Source organism: Solanum tuberosum, unplaced genomic scaffold (genome assembly GCF_000226075.1).
Source record: "Solanum tuberosum cultivar DM 1-3 516 R44 unplaced genomic scaffold, SolTub_3.0 scf00126, whole genome shotgun sequence".
Classification (NCBI taxonomy): Eukaryota; Viridiplantae; Streptophyta; class Magnoliopsida; order Solanales; family Solanaceae; genus Solanum; species Solanum tuberosum.
The window spans coordinates 714,495-734,272 of NW_006239051.1; the positions used below are offsets into that span (position 1 = coordinate 714,495).

General features: G+C 31.9%; 2 protein-coding genes across 2 annotated transcripts; both read left to right on the plus strand.

Moving 5' to 3' along the window:
* The first annotated feature begins 357 nt into the window (after positions 1 to 357).
* Positions 358 to 3,993, plus strand: LOC102603179 (O-acyltransferase WSD1-like). The gene is made up of 7 exons (XM_006350572.2): positions 358 to 597; positions 1,136 to 1,711; positions 1,925 to 1,991; positions 2,506 to 2,609; positions 2,964 to 3,173; positions 3,473 to 3,610; positions 3,783 to 3,993. Exons 1-7 carry the CDS (start codon positions 358 to 360, stop codon positions 3,936 to 3,938), a joined length of 1,491 nt encoding a protein of 496 aa, XP_006350634.2. The 3' UTR covers positions 3,939 to 3,993.
* Positions 3,994 to 6,571: 2,578 nt separating this feature from the next.
* Positions 6,572 to 10,802, plus strand: LOC102577908 (salt tolerance protein 5-like protein). The gene is given in 6 exon segments (NM_001288529.1): positions 6,572 to 7,057; positions 8,626 to 8,807; positions 8,932 to 8,980; positions 9,198 to 9,364; positions 10,321 to 10,404; positions 10,497 to 10,802. Coding segments are annotated over 6 exon segments (927 nt in total). The 5' UTR covers positions 6,572 to 6,651; the 3' UTR covers positions 10,536 to 10,802.
* The last annotated feature ends 8,976 nt before the right edge of the window (positions 10,803 to 19,778 follow it).

The following is a 19,778-nucleotide window of genomic DNA, read 5'->3' on the forward strand; positions in this document are numbered from 1 at the left end:
TTGTCATTTTCCCCTATGACACAAAAGGGTAAACTACATCTTGAATTTCTAAACTAGACAAGTATTGTTGGATGATTATTTTTAATATAATGAATAAATAAAGGTGGACGGGTGAAGTAATTAACCGTCCGAATCAGAAGTTTCCAGTATGCCCATTTATTCCAACTTTCTAATCAGTATCGTCTTTAATAGATGCAATAAGTAGTATGGTCTACATCGACTATTTTTTATTACACAATTTGAGGTGCTCCATTTTCATGTATAGGCTGCCATTATATTACCATTTTTATAAATGTATATCAGTATATGTAATACAAAAGCTAATTTAGCTATTTCAATTTTGTATACACCAAAGCAATGGGGAGCCTTGGTCTTAAACCTATTAACACTAATGGCCAGAAAAATAGCACGGTGGTCGTAATAGAACAAGAACAAGAACAAGAGCCAGCAAGTCCAGCTACGCGATTGTTCCATACAAAAAACCTCAATTGTCACATTATTGCTATCTTAGGTTGCACTACAAAGATCAACCCCGATGTCATCAAGAAAGGACTCGAGTCTACTCTCCTCAATCACCCTCGCTTCTCTAGTATACCGGTACGTAGACAAGTTAGTTTTTTTAGTTTAACTTTTATATACTGACATGCACGTCCAAAAAAGTGTTTAAAAAACACTATATTAAAAAGTTCGTTTTAGATAAAAAGGAATTCAACAAATTATATACATATATAGATTTTAAAAAAAAAGGCTATATGCAATACTTCCGTTGAAGGGAGTTTGATTCCCCTTAACCATATATATAGCTCTATCCCTCGTGGAAATTACCTGAAAAGTAAAATAAGTTACGTCCTACAACAGGTTAATTAAAATCAGGGGTAGCTAGCATGGAAAGTACTAGTTCATCAAAACTTAGTAACTTTGGTCCAGAATTTATATATATATATATATAGTTATTGAGAAATCTATTAGATAAGTACATATCATTAGTGTGAAAACTCACAAACTTCAAATCCCGGATGTACTTCTGATTGAAGGACATTATTGTTATTACTCCTATAAAAGTTTATACTTCTCTACACCTTTTTATAGTGACACATTCTTTCTTATGTTACCATATTTTCTTTTATTTCAAAAGGTGGTGGATGAAAAGAAAGGTGTAAGGAAGTGGCAGAAAACGAAGGTAAATGTGGATGAACATATAATATGTCCGGATTTGGACCCGGACATGGATTCTCCAGACGAATTTCTGGAGAAGTATACGTCGAATCAAACAACAATACCTTTAGACATGACAAAGCCACTTTGGGAAGTTCACATATTAAACATCAAAACTTCTGAAGCAAATGCTATAGGGATTTTAAAATTGCACCATTCAATTGGTGATGGAATGTCAATTATATCGTTAATTTTGGCGTGTACTCGAAAAGCTTCGGATCCAGAAGCATTGCCTACTTTACCTACAAGTACAAAAATTAAGGAAAAAAATGATGTTGGATTATTAAGGAGGTTTTGTTACTATGTTTGGTTTTTGTGTATGGTGTTTTGGTATACTATTGTGGATGTTGTTTTGTTTTTGGCAACTATTTTGTTTCTCAAGGACACAGAGACACCAATGAAAGGAGGAGTTGGAGTTGAGCATAGCCCTAAGAGACTTGTGCACACAGTTGTTAGCCTTGATGACATGAAAATAGTCAAGAATGCCTTGAACTTGGTATGTGCACTTCTGCTTCATTTTACGTGACACTCTTTTTGACATGTTCTTATATTCACTTACTTTTAAAGATAACATTTGTTTTTGAGAAAATTATAGTCTCCATTGCTTTTGTATAGGCTTAGTTTGGATTTGGATTTTTTCTTTAACAACATATTCTAATTTATTTTTTTTGCAACTTATTTATTGCTTGAATTATGTTACATATTGTAGACAATTAATGATGTAGTGATGGGCATGGCACAAGCTGGTTTCTCAAGATATCTCAATAGAAGATATGGTCAGTATCTGTATTTTCCACTACTCCCTAATTAATTACACCTTACTAGCTCTTCTGAGTATTTAGCTATTGGTCAAACTATTGCTCTCTATATGCATTTATTTGATCATGCTTCTTTTTAGTTACGCTACTTTCTCCGATTCATTTTACTTGTGATATTTTTTGTTCGCCCTTTAAAAGAATAATTTAATCAAATAATCTTTCTTTATTCTTTAATGAGTATTACTTTTTTGTTTCTACTTTTTTTGAATAATGATAAAGGTAAAAATATATGCTTATTGTATCTTGATTTTTGAATCAATTATTTTTAGTAAGCACGACAACTAAAATGAACTGGAAAAAGTGGTCCATTTAGAAAGCATCTTTCTTACTTCTTCATTATAAGTTTACCCTAAATTAAGCATTAACCAAACTTTAAATATGAATTTCAGATTAATTACTTGTACAATTTGTATTTTTGGGTTTTAATTCCATGTTAATTTTTACGACTAATAAAAATGTGATGTATGTTCAGGTAACAAGAATGGAAAAGGAAGCAGCAAGACAAATAATTTGCCTAAGAACATTCGTCTTAGAGGATCTATTGTTTTTAACATAAGACCTTCTACTGGAATTAAAGTAACAACAATCCTTTTATATTTACTATCTCTGTTTCAATTAACGTGTCTTACTTTCTTTTAGTTTTTCCTATATCTAGTAAGTTTTTAATTGCAATATTCTCATCATTGTACCTTCACCTATCTATATTTGGGGATCTTTAAAATCAATGCGGTCCTCCAAAGTACATTATATTTTAAAAATCTGACATACTTCTATCGACATTTTCTGATAGTCCAAGCAAATATATAGATCTCTAATAACATTCGACATGACATATTTATCTTATGATTTAAGGATGTTTTTAGTATAATATACACATTTTTAATTAAGATAAGATGACATTTTAAAAAAAATATTGTTTAATGTATGCAGGCTCTAGCAGAGATGATGGAGAAAAAATCAAAGGCAAGATGGGGCAATAAAATAGGATATGTGTTGACCCGATTACCCATAAGCTTACCCGATAACCCGTTGGATTATATCCGACAAGCGAAAACCATTATCGATAGAAAAAAACTCTCTCTTGAATCCAGATTCTCTTTTAGCGCTGCTAAGTTAACCCAAGATATATTCGGATCCAAGGTGAGTTTTTTTTTCCCCCCAATTACTAGAGTTTATGACGTTATGTATATAAAACTTATGATATTAAATATGTTAAAATATTTGTAAAATTAGATGAAATATCATTAAAACTATTTTAAAAAGTTATATTCTCACAAATTTATAGAGAAATTATTCTTTTTAAAAACATAGTAAAAATGAATAATATAGACTAAAACATAACGATTTATTCTGAAATATCACATCTTTATTGTATTCGAATTTGACATTTTTTTTTATCGCAACTTCCAAGTAAAATCTTATTATTGTTATTATGAAAGGTGGCGGCAAAGGTGACAAGGAGAATTCTATCGAGCACCACGGTTTTAATATCAAACGTGGTTGGGCCTCAAGAAGAGATCACATTTTATGGCCATAAATTGGCTTATGTTGCTCCTACAACTTTTGGACTCCCATATGTTAGTATATATATATATATACTCACCACTAACTTTCATGAATTTTGTTTTCAAAATTTTGAAATAATATTTGAAAAGTCGATCTCATAAGTTGTTTGATCAAGTTTTTAATAAAATAATATTTTATTTTTTAATTTATATGATGTCATTTACGAATTTGGCGTGGGTGCAGGCTGTGACAATACATTTCCAAAGCTATTGTAATAAAATGACAATATCAATGGCGGTAGATTCACAAGTGATTCCAGATCCATACCAGCTATGTGATGACCTACAAGATTCACTTCAGATGTTTAAAGAGGCTGTCACTAAACAAGACATGGTATAAATCCAGTCTCTTGGTCGTTTGATAGACGAGACGAAGTAAATAAAGATATTTTCTGAATTTGAGATATTTTATGTAATTATATTATATTTTATTTTATTTTTATGATGAAGTTAAATCAATTCTAAATTTTATCTTCAGATATTATCCTTATCTCATGTATGAAATGACCAAACTTGCTACTTCTTTCTTTTCTTTTTGTTGGCAAGATATTGTACAACTTTGAAACTTTTATATATAACTCTCTGTGTTTCGATTTACATGTCAATGTCAGTACTCTCCACATCAAATTATTTAATGTGATTCTTAAAAATAATTATTTTGAATTATTTATCATTTTTGAAGTTTAAGATAAAATTTATTTATTTATTTTTCCGTTTATTCTTATTTGGAAAATAATAAAGTAATTGTTCTAAAAAACTACAATTATCTAAATAAAATAAATATTTAATGAAAAGAGAAATATCTTAAAATATTAAAGAATCCTTCTAATTAATATTTTCTTTGATTACATCTTTATTTTAAGAAATTAAAGAATTCATAAAAAAGAAATTAGATACTTTTGACTCTCATATTTTGAACTTTATACAAAGCGCCACGTGCAATTTTGATTCTCCACAGTGAACTTCTGAAATTACCCGTTTCACTATCATATTTGTTCCACTTTGTTGTAGGAATATCCTCAATCAGTGGTGGATTTAATAGGTTGGTGTGCGGGTTTACAAAATAAAGTAGTTTTTTTCTTCAAATTCTATATATGTATTAAAATATTTAATAAATATCTATAAACATTTTGATTGTGAACTCATCTGTTATCGTATTATATTAACTTAAAATCATTATAGAAACTGTTTTAAATTTGTGCGATTGTTCGCATGTCATATATATTCTGAAAATATTTGCACTTGTATAATTAGTGGTCCAATTAAATGAAGCTCCTCTTGTAAGCCCATGGATCTTTTGTTTTTTCCTTCGATAACTTACATAGCCTCAATTATTAATTCTTTGTATATCTTTTGAACTTACTAATTCTTATACGGTGAAAATTCATCAATAGTAAAAACTTTATACAGTTGATTTTTTGAACTTGCTTCAAGTTATCATGACTATTGACGAAAGAATAGAAATTCCATGAATTCATTTTCAATTTAACACAATGGGCACTTCAAATCATCAACGACTTTCCATCTTGACGGTCTACACTATTGTTTTAAGGGTAACCTGTTATGGACATGAATAATACAAAGCATCATTTAGGTGTTTTCGAGTTCTATCGCAAAATATCAATTTATTTCAAATTTATAATTAAATGTTGTCTAACTTTCATGTAGGTTAGGCTTGGTGATAGTTTGATACTTCGTACACGTTTCTCTTTTATACCAATAGTATTAGTAGGTTAACGTAGTTCTCTGTCTAACAATCTATGATGCTATATCGATTTTGTTTTGATTACCACATTACTTTGTTGTTGATATCATATGTTATGTGATGCTTCCTCTAGTACTATATCTTTTCTTCTATATGTTCTTTGATATATGTTACCTAAGCCAGAGGTATAATTTATGTATGTTTTACCCTTTCCAAATTTCCTCGTATTGAATACTCTAAATGTATTATTGTTGTCACATTATGTACTAATACATAATACATCAAAGTAAATACGGAACGAGAAATAAACTCTAACATTGTATAATCTTTACATACTAATTTTAAAAAGTAATTTCCATGTTACTCACCGTATCCTTGCATAACTTATATTTATACTAAGCAACCTAAGTAATTTTCTCTCATTTTTCGTTTAAATGTTTTGGAGAATGCTTTTAGTTTTTATTGAAGCTAATTGTTTCGATAATTTGTGTAGAAACACACTTTGTGTTTCAAGACCAAACAATTAAACTATAAACTAAAGGTGTACAAGCCAAATGGAAGCGACGAATTAAGTTAGATCAAAGAAAAAAAATAGGTTAGTTATTTGGTTAAGTTTGTGCTGAGAAAAAAAAATCAACCATTCTTGATTTGATTTTTCAAAGTTTAGATATATTATTTCAAATTTGAGCTTGTAAATATTTTGTTTTGTATTCAAATGTTACAATTATCTTCTTATAAATTTCAGATTGAAAGTTAACAATATACTTTGAATTTATTTATTTTTTTGAAAATTCTTATTCAGTTAACATTTTAAAGTTCTAGCCTTCACACATGTAAAATATATTTGATCTCCCTTTTCAATCACAGTGTAATTATAGAAAATTTGAAAAAAATTAAATATATAAAAAAATGAAAGAACCGATTAAAATCAAAATAAAAAAAACTGACTTTATATTAATTTGATTTAAATTAAAATTTTCATAAACTGGCATAGTTGATTTCATTATTTTTAATTAAAAATCAAATCATCCCGACCTATATACATTGCTATCGTAAATAATGAAATTCTTAATTTATATTGGATTTATTTTAGAGATAATAAATGGACTAATAAATGAAATTTGAGAAAAATGGACTAATAAATGAAATTTGAAGGCATTTACAAATGTAAATTTTTAAAATAAAAAATTTATACTATTGTTTTTCCATAATTATAAATAGGGTCTTCTGGAATTCTCCTCAGTCTCTTACATTTGAACACAAGAAGTCTCTACACTTGGTTTCATTTTGCACTCTTCGTATACTTCAATCCATCAAAACCCTAATCCCCATTTTCTCGATCAATCCAATGGCGATTATTTCTGATTTCGAGGAGCAAGATAGCAAACCAACATCATCATCGGCGGCGGCGGTGTCAAAGCCCTTTAAGGCGGTGCTTGATCCTGCTAATCCTCTAGGGTTTCTTCAAGCCGTGTTCGAGTTCGTCGGACGGGAATCTGATCTCTTCAAGAGTGATTCATTGATTAATGATGTCAATGCTGTTGTTCGTATGGTGAAAGACAAGCTGGTGACCGAGGAGCGCAAGAGGAAAGTGGAAGCAGAAGCATCAAACTCAAAGGCGGCGGGAAAGAAGGTCAAGGAGGATGTTCCAGTTGTTGCTGCAACTGCTGCTGCAAAGAAGGAAGAGGTTAAAGAGGCAAAAGGGAAAGAAGTTATGAAGGAGGCTAAGGAGGAGGACAAGAATGGTTCTCAAGGTAACGTTTACTGTGAATCGGATGAACTCTGTTAGTTATTTAGGGAATGATTGTTTATATACTGCTACATTGGCCATTGGCGAAGTCTGTTCAAGTAAAGTTTTGGTCTTTGGGTTGAATGTTCTGCATATCTATTGTTCCTGATACATAGCACTTCTGTCATTTACTATAGTTCACTGAAATTGATGTTGAATTTATATAAGTTTTACAGCCTAAAACTAAGTTCTTCGTAGTGTTTTTATGAACTTGAAACCAAAAGACATACTTCCTCTGTCCTGCTTATACAGTGGTACTTTCTAGTTTCTAGATATGGCATTATAGATGTTTACTTGTGTGTTGATGAGGAAAATTTGACATAGATATTATTAGCAATAGTGATCACACTTTATAATTTGAGTAGATTTAGTGAATTTGATATGTTGAAAGTTGTGAGAGATTAAGAAATAGAAGAGTATCAACTTTTGGGGGATATTCTGAAATGCGAAGATGGTCATATAAGTCTTACGAATAAGGTATTTCACGACTAGGTCATAACTGTGAACTATATTTGAGTTTAGTCTATGATTTAGTTACTAAAAAGGGACTGCTAAATGTTTATACTCTTCCATTTCTTTAATTTTCACAACTACCAAGAAATAAACTTACTAAAACTTTCAAGAGTATCAACATTTTGGGGATATTCCTAAGTGGGAAGAGTGTCATATAAGTTGGACAGAGAGGTATTTCACTACTAGGTAAAAGTTTGAATTGTATTTGGGTTTTGTCTATGATTAGTTGCTATAAAGGGACTACTACCAATTAGGCTAGAAAGAGGACAGTAAGCGTTGTGTAAAATGACTGACTTGAATGGTGAGTTATCCTATAAGATGTAAACCTTTGAGTCAACAAGTATGGATTTTTAATTTTATTAGAAGTTTTCATATTAAATTGTTTATCAAATAATGTATGTACTAGTTAGATAGCCGTTTTAAATTTGAATTAGAAACTGTTGGTGATTACAAGTTTGTTGTGGATTATCAGATTATGCAGTCATGTACTATTTTCAGTATGCATTGAAAAAGTTTGTTTATTCAAAATTTGTTATGCATTAGAAGTGGCAGATTAACTCATTAAATGTATCTTTATTCTCAAATTTGAACTGACAAATAGGTCCTTACAACAAGAGTTTCTGTCTGTTTTCTGGTTTTTACAAAATGATTGAGGACTTTGCTTGATATATTTCAAATTTGGCTGAAATAAGCTTCATATTCAGGCCCTTATGTTATCTCCTTTTACTTATTATCCTGTTTGGTTTTGATATGGCATCAGAGGACGTTAACTACTTTCAGTTTAGATGCGTATACCTTTTGATAGGATACTGATATAAATCGTGATGGCCCTTTTAACTTCAATTGTATGATATGTCATTGTTTGTATAATTGTAGTGCATCAAATCTTGAATTGCATGTAAAGTGTTGGTACAATCTTTTGTATTTTATATTGGTCTGAATGTCTTGTTTGCTATTAGTTCAACATTTCTTGTGCAATACCATAACTTCTCACTGCCCTCTCTAATGATACATCTGCAGGTCCTGCAGCTCCTAACAACAACAATGGCCTTGACCTTGAGAACTACTCATGGGGTCAATCACTACAGGAAGTAAATGTTAATATTCCCGTACCTGCTGGAACAAAATCAAGGTTCATTGTTTGTGATATATCAAGGAACCGTCTTAAAGTTGGACTAAAGGGCCAGCCTCCCATAATTGATGTGAGTGTATTCTTTAGTTTGGTAGTCAAAGATGTTATATTCTGTGTGCCTGTGTTTCATCTCAAATTGTATAGTCAAAATTTGCACTTGCTATATATTGACTTTCATTCCTTTGTGCTTGCAGGGAGAGCTATATCGACCTGTGAAAGTTGATGATTGCTTCTGGAGTTTAGGTAAGTTCCTCATATTTTTGACTTGCTAGGTGTTCTTTGGATTTTGTATCGATCTTCTAGCTCATTGGTACTGTTAGGCTTGCTATGCTTGTTTTGTTTTTTCTCAAACTCTGTAGCTGTGCTTAATGAGTTCAAAGTAAACTATCATAGAGTCTTGTTCAATGACAATGATGCAGCTTTATTAAGGACAAATGATACTGAATTAATATATTTGCAGAGGACCAAAAATCCATCTCTGTTCTCCTAACCAAGAAGGACCAAATGGAATGGTGGAAATGCTGTGTGAAAGGTGAACCTGAAATTGATACGCAGAAAGCAGAACCTGAAAGCAGCAAGCTGTCAGATTTGGACCCCGAGACGCGATCAACTGTGGAGAAGATGATGGTAGGATTCTATCGCTCATCTACATTATATGCTTATATGCTCACTTTGGAATTGATTGTTTCAAATTGTGTTCTTGCTCTATATTGACATAATTGCTTATGGGACTTTTTACCTGATTCTCATGGTAGATTTTGGCATACTTTGAGCATGTCATGTACATCACAAATTTTTTGGCAGTTCACTCTCCCTCATCCAACTACAGAATTCTTTTGGTTTCCTATTACTGTTTCTCATGAAGCCCTCGTCATGTGTGGAGTTATGCACTTTGACATTAAAAACATACTGTTTAAATTGGAAGTGTGGTATAATGTTCTCCTCTTTAAAACAAACTCTTTGAAGTGGTTTCAAGATGCTATGGTGTCCTTAGTTTCTACATGTTTTTGCATTTACTTTTACATAAGCTTATAGTTTTTCCTTGATACCTAAGTTTGGGTGCTAACATTTATGGTCCCAAGTAATGTCTTCTATCAAGGTGTAAAACTTTTGCATGGAAGGTTTTTTTCAGATGCTTAAATCTTTATCCTTGGTAAGATTCATAAATTTCAGTTCTTTTGCTTGGAGATTTCAGTCTTTCCCATGCTCTTTATTGGATTACGGTGTCTCCTGTGATCCTGAAGCTAATATTGGTAATTAACAAACTGACTCATACTTGGCTTGAGGATATAAGAAAAAAAGGTTACGTATCATTTAGATAGTGCTGATTTTTCTAGGTTGCTTCTGCCACCTAGCCATCCTTGATGTCTACGCTTCATCCCATTGAACAACTTTATTGATAGGCTGGTTGGTTTAGCCGTTTATTCTTTGTCGGGTACATTTATTAGATTAGAAATGTACATTATATTGCATCCCACAACTTTAGTTACTTTTTTGAGAAATCCTGTTGGCTGTAATTTATGCCCTTAGTGTGTGATGATGCTAGTTACTTCTATTTGCTTGATGAGAAATTCCTTTTGCAGTTTGATCAGCGACAGAAATCCATGGGTCTTCCAACAAGTGATGAGTCGCAGAAACAAGAAATTCTCAAGAAATTTATGGCAGAGGTGCAAACATGATATCATGTATTACTTTGTTTATCTCCTTTACCCGGTTCTCTGTGTATGACTTGACTCATCTTGTTCTTGATCTGCTGCAGCATCCTGAAATGGACTTCTCAAAGGCGAAGATATCCTGATACGCTGGTAATTTTCTTGGCAGTGTTGCTTATTGGAACATGTTTCTTAGCAGGAAGAAGCTAAATCATCTTTTTGGCTAGACTCTTTACTTTGCTATTTTGTTGGGATAGTGCGACCTTGGAAATTTATGTGCATTGAGGTGCTTTATATCTGATAGGTGTCTTTCGAGAAACTCAGGGAATTATCTATACATACTTGGTTGTAACAGATTACTAGAACTTTGGGTTCTGGATTCTACCATATTCAATCAAACAGCAGTTCATGTATTGTCCTGCCTTGGCATGGAGTTTTATGTCTTGGGTGGTGTATTTTGTTATTTGCCTGTGTCTTCTCCAAGAAGCTTGTTTAATGTGATCTTTGTGCATACACCTCCTGAGTCCCCTGTCAATTTCTGGTTAATGCGCAATAGGAAGAACCAGAAGCGCTTCACCTGTGTCTGCGTTGCTGCATGTCCTCTTTCTAGCTATCCCCGACCAATCTAATTTGAGTAAGATACAGAAACGCTTACTAATGACTAAAGAGGACATACATCAGTTTCATTTCCCGGTAGGATATTCTCAAATAGGTAAAGAGGACATACAGCAGTTTCAAAAAGGCAAAGCTCAACCTTTCTATGACACTGTATTAGAACTCTTGAACTGTAGATCTAAGAAGCTCTTAAGTTAATGTTAAGACTTTTAAGGCAGCCAGTTTACCTTTTTCAATTTATTGAAGGTCCTATGATCCTTGGAAAGTCGGTCTTGTACAATAATGGTGTTCTGTTATGAGGTGATAATTTCTAGCAAAATAATATAGGGTGGATCGATATGGGTTGTGTAGGAAGGAGACAATGAATTTAGAATTGCTATTGATACTTGTTTTTCCCGTTTTTTTCAGGGAGATCATTCTCATCATCTTTAAGTAACTTGTTTTCTTAGAGATTTTGTTGACGGAAACATTTGAACCGGTTAAACATTGAAAAATTGGAAAATATTTTCCTCCGTACCATAGAATATGTTTTCCATCTTTAAGAACACACCCTAAGTGACCTTTAATCCTCAAGCGTAACACCTTCCCAGTTCCAGGCTAAGTTCAGTTTTGTCTTTGAACCCAACTTAGACATCAAGTTGTAGGTAGGTATAGGCAACCACATAATCAACGATACGTGTCCCTTATGAATTATGAAGTGATAATGTGGATCATTTTCATATCGTCTTTCCCCACAAAAAGCTGAAGGACACTGACATTTTTGGAGCTAGTATCGGAATCTCACATCTGAGATAAAGTGATTACGTGACATCATTTTTTAGGTTTGAATCTGAAATCGTTGATACCATAATAACGGTTCTCATAATTGTTTTATTTTATCAACATGTCTAAACTCTAAAGGGTGAGGAAGAGAAATCAAATTTTGAATTGAAGTATCATGAGTTTGAATTTCATTGTCCATATAAACTTATACTTTATTTGAAGATACTTCATCTTGTAATATGTACATCTTATCACATTGCAAGTAATTAATTATGGTACATAAAGTTGTTATATGAGGAGAATAATCCTATATATCATGCTATGGTTAAATTGAATGGCAAATCAATCATTAAGAAAAACTACAATATGTGATGAAAATTTGTTTGTACTTTCTGTTATTTTTGTTGTTGGAGGAAGGTTACCAAGTTTTCCACAACTTGACAATTGGCATAGGTGTCCAATATAGAGCTAAATATCCTCAAACACCTTCCAACTTGGGTAGGTTCCATCCTCTAACAAAATCATCTAGCCTATTCCTCAAGTTGTGGCACAGACAAGTGACAACCAATAGTAATGACACTTGCCCTGTGTACTTGATGTAGGTCTCCTTTTTTATACGTTTGTCACCTGACATTCAGTACTCACTTTGTAATTCGACTAATCCGAGTTTGTGATAGGAAATTTTACTCTTAAGGGATAAGGTGCTCAATAAGAGATGACTCTATTGATCATGTGAAAAGTTTGAACTCAAGATATCTGATTAAGAATGAAAAAATACTTACTGGTTACGACTTTAATACGATCATTGGTTATGTCCTTTTCCACAGAAAGGTCAGGGACAATGACACTTTTGGAAGGGCTCATATATGGCCTGCCTCATCTTTATTCCACTTAGCCCAATAGGCCCACTCCCACTCCTCAATGCCTGCATGATATAGTAAGGTACCACTACACAATAAATGTTCTCAATGATCCATTTTATTAACATTTCTAGAACATGAATAATACAACAACTCAAGAAAGGATAGTTTTAATTGTTGAGAAGCCAATTTCATTCAACTTTTGGAAGAGTGTTACCAACTTTTCCACAACTTGGAAATATGGCATAGGTGTCAAACATAGAGCTAAATTTAATCCTCAAACACCTTCCAATAATTCCAATTTGGTTAGGTTCATCCTCTTAACAAAACCATCTGGCCTATCCTCTCAAGTTGTGGTACAGACCAGTGACAACAACGTAATGACACTTGTCCTGTGAAGTAATAATGTGGATATTCTTCATACGTCCTTTTCTATTGTCTGATACCCGCTTTGTGATTCAATTAATCTAAATTCGCTTTGGAAGTGAGACCCTTCTTACCAAAAACGATTTCATTATTAGAATTCGGACTCGATACTTCTAATTAAGAATAAAGAATATTATTCAGCATTCTACCACAATTTTTAAAGATGTCTTTTTCCCCAAAAAGCAAGGGACATTGACACTTTTGGGAGGGCGTTCGTATTCCCTTTGCCCCACTCATCAATGCCTGTCTGATATAGTATATGGTGCCATAACACAATAAAGGGTTGTTTGGTACAAAGATGCATAATGCAGGAATTACTAAGCATGGATTAGTAATGCAAGGATTAGTTTTTATCAAGTGTTTGGTTCATTGTTTCCACCTAATCTTATGTTTGGTTTAAAACTCTAGAGAAAATTTCATTCCTATTATACCCTTGAGTTATTATGAGATTTTATATTTCATTTAACTAGTCAAGTTAAATACTAAAATATAAAAAAAATATTAATTTTGAGGTGTGATATGCCACTATAGAGATCCTTGATAGCACGGTATATTTTTAATTTTTTGTTGGTCAAATATACTTTAAACTTAATATGGATTTAAGGCTACTTAAATTATTCAAATACACGAAGTTTATTTTCTTTTAAAAAAACTGTTCAAGTGGTCAATTGGCGAACTACATTTAAAAAAAAAAGCCGAAAAAAATCAACCCAATATAACAAATTAAACATGGAGAAAAAAATATTAATTTCTGAGATCATAAAATTACATGGAACGAATTTGGAGAATTTAAATGAATATTTATAAATATTCTCATATAAATAAAAAAGAACATTAAATTACAAAAAAAAAATGGAAAAAAGATTTGGGGATAGTTTAGTCATTTCGGGGTCTTATTCAAGGATTGTTAAACCTTGGATTAGTTATCCCTCCCTTTTATAGGGATAAAATAAGACCTTGTATGAGGTATAACTAATCCATGGATTAGGTTAAATAAAGTAATCAAACAATGTTTTTACTGGACTAAATTTTAATCCATGGACTATTTTGATTAATACCTCCTACCAAACGGTCCTAACAATGCACACCCCTCCGTCCATCTTTACTTGTCCACTATACTTAAAATAGTTGTCCAACAATATTTGTTCAGTTTGAAAAATCAAAAGATAATTTACGCTCTTATGTTTATTTTGCCGTTGCTGTTAAATACTATTCAATATCTAATACATTTTTCAAAGCATCAAATTTAATATATTCAAAGGATACTACAGTAATATTATCCCTATTATTTATTGTTTCTTAAGGTGTGTGTCAAATCAATAGTGGATAACTATTATCTGATAAAAAAATATTTTTTTATATATGTAATTGTTTTTGGCTGATCGATCAAATATGTAATTTGCCTTTAATTATTGACGAGCCAAATTGAAGTTGTTGAATTAGAGAGTTCCAATTTTAGCTCTTTCTTATCATTTTTGTCCAACTAAATATTTCCTTCTAACTCAAAATTCAGTCAAATTTTTGGCAAAATAATTAAGTATCAAAACTTAAATTGTGTTTTTTTTTTTACTATATCCTCATGTAAAAAAAATTAATGAATAGATCAATCTAATATACCATGGTTGAGTTGGAAGTAAAATTCAGAGCAACTTACAAAAATGACTATATTTATAGGGTTATTAAAGTTCAATAGTTATAAGTATGGTATTTATAAAAAAAATGACTACAATTTAACTCTTTTTCTAGCTATATTATTGTATATGTTTTTTATTTTTCTATTTATACACGGATAAAGTTTTAATTACAATGAACTAAATAAGGAAACTGTATTAATTGTACAAATTCAAATTAGTATCTTTATTTATAAAATTTAAAGTATTAATATATCAAGGATACAAGTATTTGTAAAAACTTAATGTATTAATATATTAAACAAGATAAAGTATAACAATTTAGCATATGAACACCATAATTTGAAAAATGAATACATTGTTGCTAAATAAAAAATGAATACACCAATATAGTATACATATGAATACATTGTTGTTAAACAAAAGATGGATATATTTGACAGATACAGAAACAAAAAAAATAGAAAATAATATAATGTGTAGGTAGCAAAAGTGTGCAAGTATCCGGCTGTATAAAAAATGAAAAGAATCAACAACGTCAATCTCTTTTTGGTCAAGTTTTTCTTATAATACTTGAGGTTTGGTGTTGACTCATGTATTTGTTTATGAAAAATAGTGTTAATGTATCCAATTATACTTGTATTGCCTAATTAACCTTTCAAATTCGATTGATTACTTATGTATCCAAATATACTTGTATTCACAAATCACCATTTCAACTTGTGTTAATATTAGAATACAAGTATCTGTGTATATAACTATTCTACTTATACAAATTTGACAATCACACAAACCTCAATCTCTTTTTGCTTGTGTTCTTCTTGTACTACTTTTTTTTAATAACTATAGCCATTGTAATGTAGAAACAAATAATTCTTTAATCGAAAAACTATAAAAATAGATGCAATATATATGTATACAAATATGATCTTCAAAAAAACGAGGAGAAAATCAATTAAGCGATATCTAATGAATTTAAATTACAAAAATTGCTCCTAGAATCATCAAAAAGATCTTAAATTGGAAGAAATTTGGGAGAAAAATACAAAAAAAATTGTGATATAGGAAGATTGATGAAAGAGAAAGTATTAATGAGGGTAAACATGGGAATCAATCACATAAAAATATGCCTAGACATAATCAATTAGGTGTGTAATAATAACTTTTCTATTTAATATTAATAACTTTTTTGATTATTTATATATAATTAACTTTACTATTTATTGTATAGTTATAGCCATATAACATTAAAAAAATAAACTCTAGCTATTTATTTTAAATGTATATTAATGTCTGCCATGTAGTTTTTCCTAATCATTAGAAAAGACAAAAAAATTCAACGAAAACTCATTTCTGTCCTATTTGTTTTTTGGGATTGAAAGTTTAACAATTTTTCCACTACTTGGCATACGTGTGATTTCTAGCGGAGCTACTCTCGTCCAAAGGGTGTCAATTGACATTTTTTCTGCAAATAAAAAAAATTATGCTCATATAATATTTACATTAAATTTTTTTAACTTTTCTGTGTGTATTTTTATATATTTTAATTCTCTTTAGTAAAGATTTTGACTTTGTCACTGCATACGATCAATACATTCTAACATCTTGTTTGGATGTTTGTTATCCGTTGTATTGTTAGTTTGAATATAAAAGTTGTATTGATTGTTACTTAAATTCTATTGTATCGTATCGTTTGAATTCATCGTTAGGTAACGATGAAGAGACCCATTTTATATAACGACAGATTTGGAGTGATCGTGTCGTCACATTAATATTTTCTTCTCATTTTGTCTTTATTCATTGTTTAAATCCATCATCAGGTAACGCTCTTTCTTATCCTACTTTTTCATAGTAGCTCTACCCTGCACCCTACTTTTCTTGTACATTTATCATTCAAATTATAATTGTGTGACATTATATAATGTAACGACTTGTTCCCATTGTTATAGAAAAGCCAACGGGGAAAAATTTTGGGCCTGAAAACTTTTTGGTAGTAACTTGAAATTTCCTAGCCTAGTCCAGATTTGGACGAAATCGATGTCAGTGAGGTCTAGGAAAATCTGGTAATAAATAAGAGGTTTAACATGGAATGAGATTACATGAGTGGATAGCTAAGACGTTAAGGAATCTGTATAACTTTACGGAATTGAATTCGGGTGAGTAGAACTCCCGAAGCTGATCTTAGCGTAAACATAGCGTGAACGAGTATAATGTGAGTGTCATGGGATGAAGGTGTGTTGTGAAATGGGGGTTTGGAATTCTTAAATTTGCTCATTGTTTCCGTGCAAGCCGCCAAAGCGGGGCCGCTGTAGCAGAATGAGGTCCGTTGTGGCAGGACAGTCGCGATTTAAGTCAGAAATAAACCCCAAAAATATTTTATTCTCTTTATTCTGCACTTTTCAACTTTGAGAGCTAAGGAACGACCCTAGACGAGTTCTTGACCGTTTTCACCATTCTTGAGGCTAAAGGTAAGGTTTTCACTCCCAGAATCCGTTTTCGATCCGTAGAACTTGGTTTCTTGGGTGATTATTATTGGGGAAAGGTTTTTGGAATTGTTTGGATGGTGGGAGAAGCCCTAATTTGGGTAATGGGATCTTGGATTGGCCTAGGGTTGATAATGTTGATTATAATCCGGGTAATTACGCCTTGTTTATTGATCCTCGTGTTAATTGTATGTTTTTAGACCACGAACAAGCGGAAAAATTCAAGTGCCTTAGGGGATTCAAGGTAGGTGGTGGTTGTGATTTTATGTTGTGTGATATATGTTTGTACTTGCTTCATTATAATGCATGTATGTGAATAAAGCCTATTGATCACACATAATGTAAATAAGTATGGACAAAGAACTACATGCTATGAATCACCTCTTGTTGTATGATTGTGAGAATATACATTGTGATTGTGAGAATATACATTGTGATTGTGATTTGTTAAATGAATCGGGTGTCACGTTCCGACACACTAACTGGAATCGGATGTCACGTACCGACATACTAACTTGAATCGGGTGCCACGTTTCGGCACATATATGGGATCGGGTGTCACATCCGGCACACTAACTTGGATCGCGTACCACGTACCGGTACACTAACAGTTTGGGTATGAGTTCCATGAGAGGACCATTGAAGTGGGTTCCATGAGAGAACCATTAATTTATTATATCTACTTGTTATTGAGAATGTGGACTTGTGTATTGCTCCTAAAATGATAATTGATGTGTGTGTGTGTGTATATATATATATTATGTGCATGTATGTGTTTACCTTGTTGTAACTCTGATATATGTTGTGCTTACTGGAATAGCCGTGTGATCCTACCAGTACACTGTGGTCGTGTACTGATACTGTACTTGCTCTTTCTTTGTTGAGTACAGGGCATCTTCAGGCGGCTATTGACCTTAGTTTGGTGACTATTGAGCGTGACCGGATTCAAGGGTGAGGCAGTTCTTTCAGGTTGTCATGAATCTCTCTTGTTTAAGTCCACTTTTTTCGGACTCAGACTATTTGTTTAGTTTCGGGGTTGTACCCCTTGTTCTGAGACCTGTCGTTAGTAGAGTTTTGGTACAATGACTTTCAGGTTCTAAGGGGTAAGACTTCCGCATTAGTTTGGTTAAGTTATTTGTTTAAACCTTTGGAGTTTATGGGAACTCCGTATTTCTTTTGGTCATTTAAACCTGCTTATGTATCTTTAAATGTCTATTTTTCGTTAAGTTGCTTAGTCGGGTTGTAGTAATGGTTATCCCATCGGAGGGTTAGTGTGGGTGCCAATCACCACGGTCTGAGTCATGACATATAACGACGAAGAACGATACAATATATCCAAACATTATATTTATTAAAACAATACAATACGATATATTATAAAATAATAGATAACAACCGTCCAAACAAAGGGTACGGTTCCAACTCAGTTAGGTTGCATGTGGAGACCAATGCCATCCAAAATTGAGTTGAAGTTGTTGTAGACGCAACCACATGACACCACGTGCCATTATGAATTATGAAGTGTTTGATGTCATTTTCCAAAAAAAGGTGATGGACAATGACATATTTTGGATCTAAAATGGAACAAGGCATTTTTATGAACTTGTTTTATTCACTAGGCCCAAAAGGCCCACATCTTTCCTCAATGTCTGCCTAATAGCAATATTTCTTATACTAGAATACAACAATTATTAAAGGTTCCATATTTGATCAACATTTTTTGGCAAGGTTTTCAAGTGGCTAGGCCACATACACAATGGTATTTTAGAATCTAGAAATTGAGTAATGCAACAATCTTTGATATAAAGTCCAATAGTTGTGAAGTTAGTAAAATTCAGGGTTTATTATCTTAGTGGTTTTAGTCATGTTATATATAGTGAGAAGTTAAACTTCAAAGTTTATGAGAGTCTTGTGAATTCTAGAATCAACTTATGAGATTCCAAGTTTACGAAAGTAAATCTTAGTGGTCTAATTAGGGTTATATAGTCCACTAATCAAGAAGTTACAATTTTGAGTATATCAGTGCAAATCCTAATGGCCTTAGGGGTTCTATATAACTTATACGACGTTTGGTAGGTATCTAGATAGGAAATAAGTTATTCATGTATAAAATCAATACGACATTTGGTTGGCAATTTAGAAACCCACATAACTTGTATATATATAAGTTACGAGGAAATCTATGTATTATTTTATACTGGATAGAAAGTGAAATAGCTTATACATGTATAACTAATAATACATAAATAATTCCTGCATAACTGATACGTAAATTTTTACTCATAACTAATTCTTACATTACTAATCTTAGTATAACTCTAACTAGATACCAAACCACCCCTAATATAGTCAAGTGATTGATGAGAAGTTACAATTTAGGGTGTGTTTGGTATGAAGGAAAATATTTTTCGAAAAATGTTTTCCAATTTTCTCATGTTTTGTTGGGTTAAATGTTTTTCAAATCAACTCATTTTCCTCAAATTTAAGGAAAATGATTTCCCTTCAAAACTTAAAGAAAACATTTTCCAAAACTCTCTTCCAACTTTAAATTACAATTTTTTTTTATTGAAAAAATCAATTTATTTTGTCCCTACCCTCAAATCACCCTCCTT

Bases quoted from the DNA above. Each gene is read 5' to 3' on its own strand.
- LOC102603179 (XM_006350572.2), top strand. From the start codon at position 358: ATGGGGAGCCTTGGTCTTAAACCTATTAACACTAATGGCCAGAAAAAT. The intron at 1,712-1,924 runs GTATGTGCACTT...TACATATTGTAG, and splicing joins TCAAGAATGCCTTGAACTTG to ACAATTAATGATGTAGTGAT. The intron at 3,611-3,782 runs GTTAGTATATAT...GCGTGGGTGCAG, and splicing joins CAACTTTTGGACTCCCATAT to GCTGTGACAATACATTTCCA.